At 37.0% G+C, this 13,012-nt stretch overlaps 1 protein-coding gene across 1 annotated transcript in view; it reads left to right on the forward strand.

Moving 5' to 3' along the window:
- The first annotated feature begins 3,509 nt into the window (after positions 1 to 3,509).
- DNAJC10 (DnaJ heat shock protein family (Hsp40) member C10) overlaps positions 3,510 to 13,012 on the forward strand; it is a 62,118-nt gene continuing 52,615 nt past the window's right edge. The window contains exons 1-5 of the mRNA XM_082841554.1: positions 3,510 to 3,701; positions 4,263 to 4,313; positions 5,205 to 5,554; positions 7,321 to 7,483; positions 9,457 to 9,507. Coding sequence (XP_082697680.1) covers positions 5,351 to 5,554; positions 7,321 to 7,483; positions 9,457 to 9,507 — 418 coding nt within the window. The 5' untranslated portion in view covers positions 3,510 to 3,701; positions 4,263 to 4,313; positions 5,205 to 5,350. The remainder of the gene's footprint in view (positions 3,702 to 4,262; positions 4,314 to 5,204; positions 5,555 to 7,320; positions 7,484 to 9,456; positions 9,508 to 13,012) is intronic.

A 13,012-nucleotide genomic window follows, 5' to 3' on the forward strand; every position in this document is an offset into this window, starting at 1 on the left:
CCAGAGGACAATAAACAATGTTAATGAATAAATGAACTGTTTATGATCAATCCATTCACTTGGGCCCTTGACTCTCTCCTATATCTGCAGCCTCCCTCTCTTTTTTGGCTCCTAACCAGCTTTTAAACTTGTTTAAGTCTTTTCAAGCCTAAAGCATTTCCTCTCTTGAATCCATATCCTCCTTGAATTGCAATAAGTTTACCTGCCTCTCTCTTCATCCAAACTTTCAGTAGATTCCTATTGACTTACAATTTCCATTTCCTCAGCTCCCATCCAATCTCCAGTCCACTGCAATCTGGCTTCCACCCTTACCACCCACTAAAATTGTGCTTTCTGTGATGGCTATAACCTAACTGCCAGACCCAATTAACAAGTTTTAGTCAGTATCTTACCTGAATCATTCTCATTAACTTCCTTCATGTTCAGTTGTTTTTGAATATATCTAATCATCTCATTTTTGACTCCTTGATGAGCTCTTCTTTTTCCGATCACTTCTCAAATTAACTTGTTTTATTCCAAAAAAATGTATTTAGTACCTACCATATGCCAGGAAGAACTGGCATAACTGACAGTAACTAAAGCAAACAAAAATTCCTGTCTTCGTGGAGCTTACATTCTTTTTATTAAAATTAAGGTAGAATTCACTGGCAGCATTAGTTTCAGGTGTACAACATAATGATTTGATATTTCTATATATTGTGAAATGATTGCCACAATAAGAATTTTAAAGAAGTTTATTCTTGTGATAAGAACTTTTAAGATCTACTCTTCTAGCAATCAAATACCCAATGCAGTATTATTCACTATAGTCACCCTACTGTACATTACATCTTCAGGATTTATTTATTTTATAACTGGAGGTTTGCACCTTTTGACTCCTTCCCGCATTTCACCAACCCTCCTACCCCCAGACTCAGGCAACCACCAATCTGTACTCTGTATCTATGCAGAGCTTGGTTTTTTGTTTTGGGTTTTTTTTTAGAATGCACATATAAGTGAGATCATACAGTATTTGTCTTTCTCTGCCAACTTATTACTCTTAGCATAATGCCCTCAAAGACCATTCATGTTGTCTCAAATGGCAATATTTCATTCTTTTTTATGGCTGAATAATATTCCACTATATATACATATTTTTCTTATCTATTCATCCTTCAGTGGACATTTAGGCTCTTTCCATATCTTAGCTATTGTAAATAATGTTGCAGTGAACTTATTGATGCATATGTCATTTCTAATTAGTGTTTTCATCTTATTCTGATAAATACCCAGAAGCAGAATTGCTGGATCGCATGGTAGTTCTATTTTTAGCTTTTTGAGGAACCTTGGTACTGGTTTCCATAGTGGCTATACCAATCTAGATTCCCACGAACAGTGCACAAGGGTTCCTTTTTCTCCATGCCCACTCCAGCATTTGTTATCTCTTATCTTTATAACAATAGTCATTCTAACAGGTGTGAGGTGTTGTCTCATTGTGGCTTTGATTTGCATTTCCCTGATGGTTATGTAATAGGGAAGAACCGTTGTATTCTATTACAAGTTAATCACTAAAGGGATGTTGCCTATAAGCTTAAATTACACATAATGCCCATCTCTGGGAACCCTGCCTCCCAGGTAAGGAGCATTAAGGTAAAATACCTTTGTAGAGCTCACAGGAAACATCCTGACCAGGCCCACCTGTGAATGACTGCAAGGAAGAAATTAACACATCCCCTCTGGAGGTTGACCAGAACCAGGAAATGTTTGACTTTACTCCCTCCCCTTTTAGTATAAAAGAAGGCTGAATTCTAACTCAGGCAAGATGGTTTTTTGGGACACAAGTCTGCCATGTTCTCAGTCTCCTGCCTTTCTGAATAAAGTTGCTCTTCCTTGCCCCCAAAACTGGTCTCTTGATTTATTGGCCTGTCATGCAGCGAGCAGTGTGACCCTGCTGTGTATCTTTATTTGCACATAATCTAGGGAACTTGAAATAGATATATCCAAATCAGAATCCTTTATCTTCTCCCTAAACAGATCTTCATTCTGTGAGTGGTACTCAGCCACCTAAACCAGAAGTTAACCCTAGATCCTTTCTCTCTTTTATCTCCCACAACCAACTAATCACCTTTTCTTGCCAAATTTACTCTTTCTGTAATATTCTCCTAACTGCTCTCCCTTTCTCCAGTCATGGTCCCTTTGTATTCACTCTCCAATAGCTACCAGAATGATCTAAAATACAATCTCAGTCCCTTACTTAAAAGCTTTAAGCTTTGATTACCTAAAAGGTAGTCTATGTCTTCATCATGGCATAAAACCCACTGTAATCTTGGCCCCTGCTTGATTCTCCAGTTTTCTTTTTTGCTCTTCAATTTACTCTAAAGATTTTCGTGGCTCACAGGGTGACATAATGATTAACATTACAGTCTCTGGAGCCAGGCTGCTCAGGTGTGAATCTCAGCTCTATCGTATATTTACCTTGGTTTCCTCAACTGTGAAATGGATATATTAATAGTCCCTGTCATATGACTACTTGGAGGACTGAATTACATGTGTGCTTAGACCAGTTCCTGGCACTTATTAGCTACTATTACATTAGGCTGCTTCTAATATTTCTGCCTTTGCTCTGACTACTTTCTCTTCTTTCGGGCAATATATTAGTTTAGCTATGGATCCTACGTGGTCATCATTTTTTAACAAGCTGACATTTGATTTACTACACATGAAATTGTTACCAATTACAACTTATATTAGGGTTGATGTCATAAGCCAGCATCCTCTTCATCAGGATGTTTTCTCTTTTGATGGTTGCAAATGCAGCTACTTCCATTGTTCTAGTTACATTTCTGCAGATCAAAAATGCAGTTTCTATACCACATCATTTAGATGTAAATGTGGGAGAGAGGAGTATGGATAACTCCCCAGTTTCCAGCTTGGATGACTAGGAAGTCAGGCAATACTGTAGAATGCTCAAAGGTTTGTCACCCACACACTCATAAATATTTTTATTTCTTCCAAATTTCCTACTGCCTCTTCAGCCCTCTAGACCGACACTGCTATCAATGTCACTTAAGTTAAATTCCCCTTTCTGCCCCACCCAACCAACGACCGGAAAGATCCTCTACAGCTGTGCCTTTCCCTTTAAGAAGAACAGGGTCACAGGGAAATTGCACGCCTAAACCCGCCCTCCGGGGGAGGGGGGGAATTGGTCCCGTCACCACAGCAACGGGGGCAGAAGGGGGCGGACTTTGTCGTCCGGCTTCCTGTCCGCGGCGTGAGCCAGCCGCGATGGAACGGCGGCGCGGGCTTTGTGGGTATTGCGTGTTCTTCGGCTCCGGATTGAAGCCGGAGCCGGAGCCGGAGCCGGATTCCGCGCAAACGGCCACGTCAACCTAAACCTACACCGCCCTCCCCACCCCACTGCGCCCGCAGATCCTGAGACGAGTCCTCCCAAGCAGCGTCCTCCACGCCTTTCCCACAATGCCCCGCGCCAGGCCCCGCCCCGCCTCGCCTAGGAGACGGCCGCGCGAGGAGCCGAGCCGAACCGGCCGCTCGTCGCTGCCGGTGCGGCTGGCTGCTCCTACCACATCTCGGGCCCTGCGGGCTAGCGGTCAGAAGTGCGTGCTTCCTCACCGCACGCACAGCTTGTGTTTGGCCTAGTGGGGTCCACCGCCAGGGATTGAGGATGGGGAAGTAGCTGCAGGAGACGACCTCGCAGCACCGAGGTGGGCATGGGCGGGGGAACGGGGCTCTGCTGGAGCTGGCGGCGGCCTGGGCCCTCCGGGAAGGGAGGGGCTAAATGCCTGTGCACCGGAATCTCCCCTCTTTTTCGCTCTTGAGGCTGGTTTATTGTGTTCTCGCTTCCAGTCTTCTTCCTTTCTACCTACACCGCCATTCCTCCACCCAGCAATTCCCCACTCTTTGCTCCAATTTCTCACTTTACCCTCAGTTATCCAGGTTCCTTTCTCCCTAATCCAACCTGAGATTTCACACACCAGCAACACTTGACAGTCTCTTTCACCCAGTGTCTCCATCTTTCCCCTCTCCCCGCAACCCATCCTGGAGTGGTGGCAGCGAGGAGTTAGTGTTGCATTTACCTGCAGCTTCCACCTGTCCCTGCAGCTCGGCGCACAGCCTCAGGCACGCCCACGCTGTCTGAGAACCACCGCTAGGCAGGGAACAAACATCGCTTGTCTAAAAGTGGTGTTTGAGAATATATTCTCTATTCTAAACGTTTTTTTTTTAGTCTGGATGTTTATTAATCTCCATCACTCTATTTTACAAAGGGTTTTCTGGTGGCGTGAAAAGGATTAGAAATGAACCAAAACCATTCACAGGTAAGGAAAAAAAATTTTAAATAGGCATTTAAGATTAAATGAAGAAAGGAGGAACTGAGGATGCTAGGAAGGTTAGATTTTTCGAAGCATTATGACATGTTTGGAACTATTGATAAAGTATACAAGTTTACATGTGATCTGATTTTATTTTTACCCTACACAGGTGAGCATGTCTAAATAACATTCCTTTTCTCCTTTTGTTTCTTTTTCTGTTTTTATTAATGCCAAATGTAAACTTTGCAGTAAAATTACTGTTAACTTGCAGTTATTAGTCTTCTAGTTTATAAAATAGTAACTACTTAGGTATAATGTAAGCACCTTCTGAGAAAATTCAGGGGAAAACACGTCCGACTATGTAAGTTGTTACAGCAATATAAATTCACTGCTATTCTTGGACGGTTTATATGAAAAATACAGACCCTTTAGAAGGATCTGTTGCTTCTTTCTAGTACCCCCAAAGGGTATTTCCTACAAGTGAAATTTGATTGAAATGAAAGCCGAATAGCCTTAAAGGGGTGAAGAAATAACCAAAAAGGAAGCACATCAAAAGAGGCAAGCTTAAGCTGGGTAGAAGATGGAAGGAAATGGCTTTCCCCCCATTCTCCCCCCTTGTGTTCTGGTGCTGATAGAGCAAGTTGCTGCACTTGTTTGTAAAGAGTTCTAGGTAGCTGCCACCTCACTAGCTACCTTTTACCTTTATCTGCTACCTTGAGTGATGTCACGAATCTGGCTACCTAGATAACGGAAGCAGTGAAGGGGGCCCCCAAAGAACAGAGCCTGATTTGTCATTTACTGGAGATTTTATTGCAGGCCATGTTATTTAGTAAATAGCGTTAATGATGTGTTTGGTTTTTTATTAATGTATTTCAACTACCTGATTTTCTCTCTTAGATTAACATTTTGGGAAAAAATTCATGATACCTGTTTCACCTTTGGAGTAATGTGGACAGAAGTTCTCAGATTTGCATATTACATCAACCGGAACCAGTGGCATTATCTTAATGTTCACTTGAGTCAGAACTTGGACAAGAAAAACAATGGGAGTCTGGTTAAATAAAGATGACTATCTCAGAGACTTGAAAAGGGTCATGCTCTGTTTTCTAATAGTGTATATGGCCATTTTAGTGGGTACAGATCAGGATTTTTACAGTTTACTTGGTGTATCCAAAACTGCAAGCAGTAGGGAAATAAGACAGGCTTTCAAGAAATTGGCATTGAAGCTACATCCTGATAAAAACCCGGTAGGTAAAAATTTCTTTTTAAACATATCTAATTAATGTGTTTTAGTAAGTTTTGGTATGTATTTAAATTATTTAAAAAATTATTTTAAATAAGTGCTCAAAATGCTTAAGAACAATCATGTCAAAAATCATAATTCAACTTCTGTACTAAAAACAGAAGAAGCAAAATGTTCTAAGTTCAGAATAGTGTAAAGGAATGTCAGTACCAAAAATACAGTTCTCTCTTAATTTGAAAACTAGTTTCCAACAGTTATATTACAGATGTTAATCACAAAGCAGTAGATTTCCTAGTAAAGTAGTTTAAAATCAAGTATTTTAGAACAGTAACAAAAATTATTTCCTTAGAACTTAGAGGGTATGTCTTGCTAAAAATGGCAGTAATAGCTAATAATAGTATGCTTCAACTTTATTTTCTCCCATGTGCAAGTCTAAGAACAGAGTCAGAAAGTATTATAAATTAAAACTTGGGAGCAGCCAAATCCAGTTAATTCCAATCATAAATATTTGATTATGTATCCTATGATGTAATCCTTCAAAACTGTATTAGTTTTCATTCTTAAGGTATTTTTATAATTTATTTCATTCATTTTTTTCTTAATGAGATTTGATACTCATCAAGGAGAAAGATTTAATTATATCTAGATAGAATTTTTTTTTACTGTTAATTTCAGTAACTGCAGTTTTTTTTTTTTTTTTTTTTTACTATTTTTATTTATTTTTTATGTTTTATTTTTGGCCTCACCACGGATTCAGTCCCTGACCAGGGATTGAACCCCGGCCACTGCAGTGAAAGCCTAGAATCCTAACCACTGGGCCACCAGGGAAGTCCCTAGATAGAATTTTAAATAGGATTGTTTTATTTTGATTACATAAAGCTGAGCAATAGAATCAGTATTTCTCTAAAACTCTTGTTAATTGATAATCTTTTCTTGAGATCTACATTGTATTGTGTGTAGGGTTTTCATTTTTTCAGATTTTTCTTTAAAATTTCAGAATGTTATTTAAGTTTCTACATGAAAGATGGTAGACCACTTACAACGAAGTATTATTTAGATGAAAACATTCTTCAAAAAACAATTCTATGAAACAGTAACAAATGAAACGTATTAATCCACTTTTGAGTTGTTACTCTGATATTAGTCCTTATGTCATTATCTGATAGATTGGAGTACATAACTTTTTTTTACTTAAAGTACTGAGTTTTGCCTCAAATAGAAAAATAACCTACAAATTTCTTTGTGGTTGTTTTAAGGGTAACACATAATATTTACAATATTAAGTGTTTCCAAGGGTTCATTAGTCAGTTTTTTCTGTTGCATCTCTTAGAAGTAGTGATTTATATTTGATGACCACCTCTATCAACCTTTTGAAGCATCAATTCTCATTTCTATTACTTTCGTTTTTTTTTTTTTACGAGGGCCTCTCACTGTTGTGGCCTCTTCCGCTGCAGAGCGCAGGCTCAGCGGCCATGGCTCATGGGCCCAGCCACTCTGCGGCATGTGGGATCTTCCCGGACCAGGGCACGAACCCGTGTCCCCTGCATCGGCAAGCGGACTCTCAACAGCTGCGCCACCAGGGAAGCCTCTATTTTTTAAGATTGGAGTTCTTTAGAAATACTTTTTTACTTTTTTATTTCAAAGCATGAGCACCCATTTCATATTGTACTACTCCTCCTTATCTTGGTATCTGTTCACACAGAAATCTCAGGATTAAGTTAAATCGATTGTGTATCTGAAACAAATATTATATCTAATATTTTTTAATAGAATAACCCAGATGCACATAGTGAGTTTTTGAAAATAAACAGAGCATATGAAGTACTCAAAGATGAAGATCTGCGGAAAAAGTATGACAAATATGGAGAAAAGGGACTTGCAGATAATCAAGGAGGCCAGTATGAAAGCTGGAATTATTATCGTTATGATTTTGGTAAGATGATATGATATTCCTTATGAAATTATTGTTTATTCAAGTAAATTTAGAAGATTTTGTTTCACCACTTAGCTAATGTATAAACTATTACATAGTTAACGTGTGTCCCCTTGACCTTTTTTTAACTTTATTTTATTTTATTTTTGGCTGCGTTGGCTCTTTGTTGCTGCACGTGGGCTTTTCTCTGGTTGCGGCGAGTGGGGGCTACTCTTCGTTGTGGTGTGCAAACTTCTCATTATGGTGGCTTCTCTTGTTGGGAGCACGGGCTCTAGGCACGCGGGCTTCAGTAGTTGTGGCACACAGGCTCAGTAGTTGTGGCTCACAGGCTCTAGACCGCAGGCTCAGTAGTTGTGGCGCACGGGCTTAGTTGTTCTGCAGCATGTAGGATCTTCCCGGACCAGGGCTCGAACCCATGTCTCCTGCATGGGCAGGCAGATTTTTAACCACTGAGCCACCAGGGAAGCCCCCATTGACCTTCTTTTTAATATAACATGAGAGTGGAATTCAAAAGGAAAGTCAAGTAGTATGTAGATATCTGTATAAATATGAAGGTGTTTTGGTCATAATCTTGCTAAATACTTTTAAAATAAGGATTGTTATTTAATTTTAAAAAATATTTGTATTAGAAGTTAAATATTGAAGCCTTTCAGTATTTTTAGAGCATCATATTTTCCAAGACTAAAGTTTCCGTTAATAGTGGTCACTTCAGTAGAAATGCCATTCTTCTTAATTAGTAATGATTAATAATGGTTGAAGGTATTGACAGGAATGAGAAATGAGACAAGAGCAGAGAGAGTAAACAAGTTAAAGAGATTGAGGGAGGGGGAAAGTAAATACAGGTGTCAAGCAAAGAGGGAGCATTCCGGTACCCAGTAGTCTCTCTTGATTGTTTTAAGGGTAACACATAATGTTTACAGTCTCTCTTAATTAGCCTCAAATGCAGTCAGAGAACTGAAGTATGCTTTTATCTTAGACTAAATAAAATATTTGCACTTTATATCTGGAGTATTTATTTCTCAAGACTGACTTTTCAAAATAGTATTTTCAGGTATAATCACTATAGCTTAATAGTCTATAACAGGTGTCAGCAATCTATATTTCACAGACTAAGTCCAGCCTGCCACCTGCTTTTGTAAATAAAGTTTTATTTATACAGTTTTGTTCATTTATCTACATATTATTTTTCACACTTCAGGGGCAGAGTTGAATAGCTGTGACAGAAACCATATGTCCCACAAAATCTAAAATATTTACTAACCCCTGGTATATATCCATCACTAATATTTAGATAATTTATGTAGTAATGAGAAACTTTTTCACATTGGTGTTAATTATTATTATAAATAAAATTTATACTTACTTAAGTTTGCTTCTACCTCTTCAAGTATTCTAATTATATAAGACTTTTAGTAATACAAAATATTTTTAAACGATAACACATTAAAAAAAAACATGCAGTCTGAAAGTGAATGAGGTCTGTAATCTAGTTAACAGTAATGTACTAGTGCCAATTTCCTGGTTTGGATATTGTACTAAAATTACATAGTATGTCACCATTAGGGGAAGCTGGATGAAAGATAAGTAGGACTCTGAACTGTTTTTACAATTTCCTGCAAGTCTATAATTGTTTCAAAATAAAAACTTTTTTTAAAAAACGTATAACAGAAATTTTCTGTGGAGATGACATTGTGTGAATATTGGGAATCCCCACCCCCTGCCACACACAGACACACACACCCCATGACAGTCCATATCAGGAAACTGATGTCTTTTGATACTCTTTAAATGTATCACCAATGGTATTATTACTCTTTGCTTTTCTCTTAGTGTGTTGCATATTCTTCCACTTGGAGATTTAGTATAGCAATATGATTTTTGATGATTGAAACAAAAATAAGTAATATCTTTCATGTGGTAATTTATTTTTATGATGAAGTTTTAACTATAATTTTATGTACTTTTCAAAATAGGTATTTATGACGATGATCCTGAAATCATAACATTGGATAGAAGAGAATTCGGTAAGTTTGTGGGTGTATGATTTTCCAAAGCTAGTTCAAGACCAGTCTCCTAACTAAAATGCTCAAGGACAAATGTATTTAGAATTTAGAAATTTTTTAAATTTTAGCAAGGTAATATGGTATATACTGTATTTTAAATAATGTCCTATAACCATAGTTGAGGTTTTCACGTAGTTTCTTTTATTGTCATCATCACTTTTCTTTCCATTATGTCAGTGAACTTTTATGACATTCTGTGTATTAGCAACAATAATTATTCCTCTCATTTGGCAGTTGAAATGAAACCTTAGAAGAGCTAGCAACATTCTCAACATTCTGTACGTGTGTGTTTGTATATAATTGACACATTTGAAATAATGAACCAATATTTATTCTTCTTTCTATATTTTTCACATTATTAAAAAGTGTTTATATTTAAGAGTAGTTATGTAAAAAAAAAGCCTAATACAAAATTGTGTATGCAGTATAATACAAATCATACAAAAGGTATACACATATATGCATAGAGGATAAAAGCTGGATGAGAACAAAATAAAAATATTAGCACTGATAAAAAAGTTCTTAGCAGAATGTGGGGCAGTATACTATTTTTTAAAAAATAGCAGTGAAATGCATAAGTGTGTATACTAAATAAAAGAAGTAAAAATAACACATAGCCCCCATATCAGTTCAGGATAGGTTTGTATGCCAGGTGAGCTTCCTGCAAACTTGCAGAAATACTTCTGGTTTTAGAACTTTTATATTTCAGGGCTTTGAATAAGTATGTGGTTATTTTTGGAAGCAGATTTAATTTGATCTGTGATTTGTGTGAAAATGGATATAAAAATATACTTCTGCACTTTGCATTGCATTGTAGAAAACCTAAAAGATTCTTACATTTTCAAATTTGTACACTTGTAATAAAATATTCTTTTCTACTTCAAGCCAATATATTTTACCTCAAATCATATTTCAATTTTATTTTGCTATGTTACAGTCTCATTTAATTTAGAAAACTAAAATAGCATACTAGATGCAAAATAGATTTATATAATTTCTCATGTTATCATCATAAACAATGTGTTGCAGTCACTTGTTTCTGTACGGTTCCTTCTAAGCAAGAATTGCATCGGATTCTTACTTTGTATATCATGTTGGCGAGTTCAGGCCTACAAGGTAGCTGTTCAGTACATTATTTTGTTAAAAGTCTTGTAGTGAACACTTGAACAAGCTCTAAGGAAAATGAGTGTGTCTTCTCTACAGAGGAAATGGAGGATAATTTGATTCATTTGTATTGTTGGTAGACAGAACCGACACCCATGTCACAAGCTTGCAGAATCATAACTTTTTGGACTGTAGTTATATGAACCTGTTGGTTTTTCTGTGGTTATTGTCTCTCATCTGCTAGTCAATCAGTAAGTATTTTGTGGTCCTGTGGGGCAGAAAACTTTGGAATTAGAGATAGAATTAGAGAAACTGAACAAAACCTGCAAGCTGACTAATCCATGAATCCACCCAGAATGAAAGACTTTCCTGATGGTTGTATTGCACATGGGTTCAAACTTTTTCAAATTTGTCCTTATAGAGAAAAGGTTAAGAACTGCTAATAATTCATATGGAACTCCAAATAGTAGTTAAGAATTAATTAACAGTCACAAAACCTTAGAGACAGTTTTTCAGAAATAATTAACTGACATTGATAGGTTCGGTGCAAGGTTGCCACTATTCAGTCTGAACTCTAATACTACCCTGTGTATTACTAGGCTAAGACAAGCTGATCCTTAAGTTTTAGCTGAAGAAGCCTAGGGAGGACGATAAATAAGGATAGATAGTTGTATCAACTTGTGCCTATGTAAATATCACATTAGCATACTTGCTTGTGGGTCTCTTTCCATTACCAGTAGTTTCTATTGGTTTGGGTCACTTAATCTGGTCTTTTGTGTAACTAATTATATAAACAATTATGGAGTTATTTTTAAGTTTTGTATGTTCTCTTGCTCCAGAGAGAAGTTATATTTTCTTCTGACTAGGGTCACTAACAATCTCAGATCAGCTTTATCCAAACAGAGACTGAAATTATTCAAAAGCTGAGCTTTGTACTTGTACAGGACTGGTCTCCTTCCAGTTCATCTTTATTTACAGGACCCTTCTCTACGTGTGCCCTGAACTCCATCTTTGTCCCTCTAGTCTCATGAAAGTCTCTATTGAAAGCTCTGCTCAGTTTCTTGCCTATCAACTACCTCCTGGCAAACAGTGCCCCCCTGATTTCTACCTCCTCCCATTCCTGGGCCCTGTAATTCTTCTCTACATTGGTAACTCTCTGATGCTTTCAACAGAAGTCTTTTGTATTTTGTCCAGTTCTGAAGTTGTAGTGGAAGAGTTAATCCAAATTACATAGTTCACTTTTATCAGGAGTGGAACTCTGAAGTGTTCAACTATAGTACAGAAGAAAAAATATGACTAATAAACTTCACTTTGAAGTTCTTATCCTTCCCATTAAACATGATGCATATTATCTTTCTATATGTCACAGAAAAGTATTACGCAGTTATTAAAACAAGTTCTAAATAGTATCTGCAAAAGCAAAGAACATCTTGCACTTAACAGTAGTCATTTTGAGTGGTACCCACACAATACATTCTCCTTTTGAAGACAAGCTCAAGAAATTAAAGAGGAACTCAAAGCACTTCTGCCTTTTTTTACATTTTTCTAGGCTAACAGAAGCTATTAGCTATAATCACATAAATATTAACAGACATTAGCTATAGTTGTATAGTTTAGAAGCTGAAAATCACATTTTGAAATATACTTGTTCTATTCTGAGTTACTGGGTTATGCAAAAACATCCCATTGAGCTTTGATAATACAGTATTAAAAATATTTTTAATAATAGTGGGAACTGGGCAAACAAGTTAGTAGTCTATGAAAACAAAGTACCAAGATGGGAGACATTTTTTTTTCCCACTTTAAATAAGGTTTTGTGTCAAATTAAATGCCATTATTTTTTTCCCTTCCAGTTTTATTGAGATATAACTGACATACAGCACTGTATAAGTTTAAGGTGTACAGCATGATTTGACATACATCCATCGTGAAATGGTGATCAAAATAAGTTTAGTAAATATTCGTTATCTTATACAGATACAAAATTAAAGAAATAGGAAAAGAATGGTTTCTTGTAATGGAACTCTCAGGATTTGCTAACAACTTTATATATGATATACAGCATTGTTGATTATATTTATGATGTAGTACATTCCATTCCTAGTACTTATTTGTCTCGTAACTAGAAGTTTGTACCTTTTGACCACCTTCATCCAACTCTCCTTCCCTCCGACCCCCGCCTCAGGTAACCATAAACCTGATCTCTTTTTCTGTGAGTTTTGTTTCTGAAGTGTAATGACATACAACACTGTGTTAGTTCCTGTTACACAACATAGTGACTTGGTGTTTCTGTACATTTCAAAGTGATCACTACAGTAAGTCTGATATGATATGTCACCATACAAAGATACCACATAGTCGT

This window comes from Leucopleurus acutus, assembly GCF_964270905.1.
Source record: "Leucopleurus acutus genome assembly, chromosome: 6".
Taxonomy (NCBI): Eukaryota; Metazoa; Chordata; class Mammalia; order Artiodactyla; family Delphinidae; genus Leucopleurus; species Leucopleurus acutus.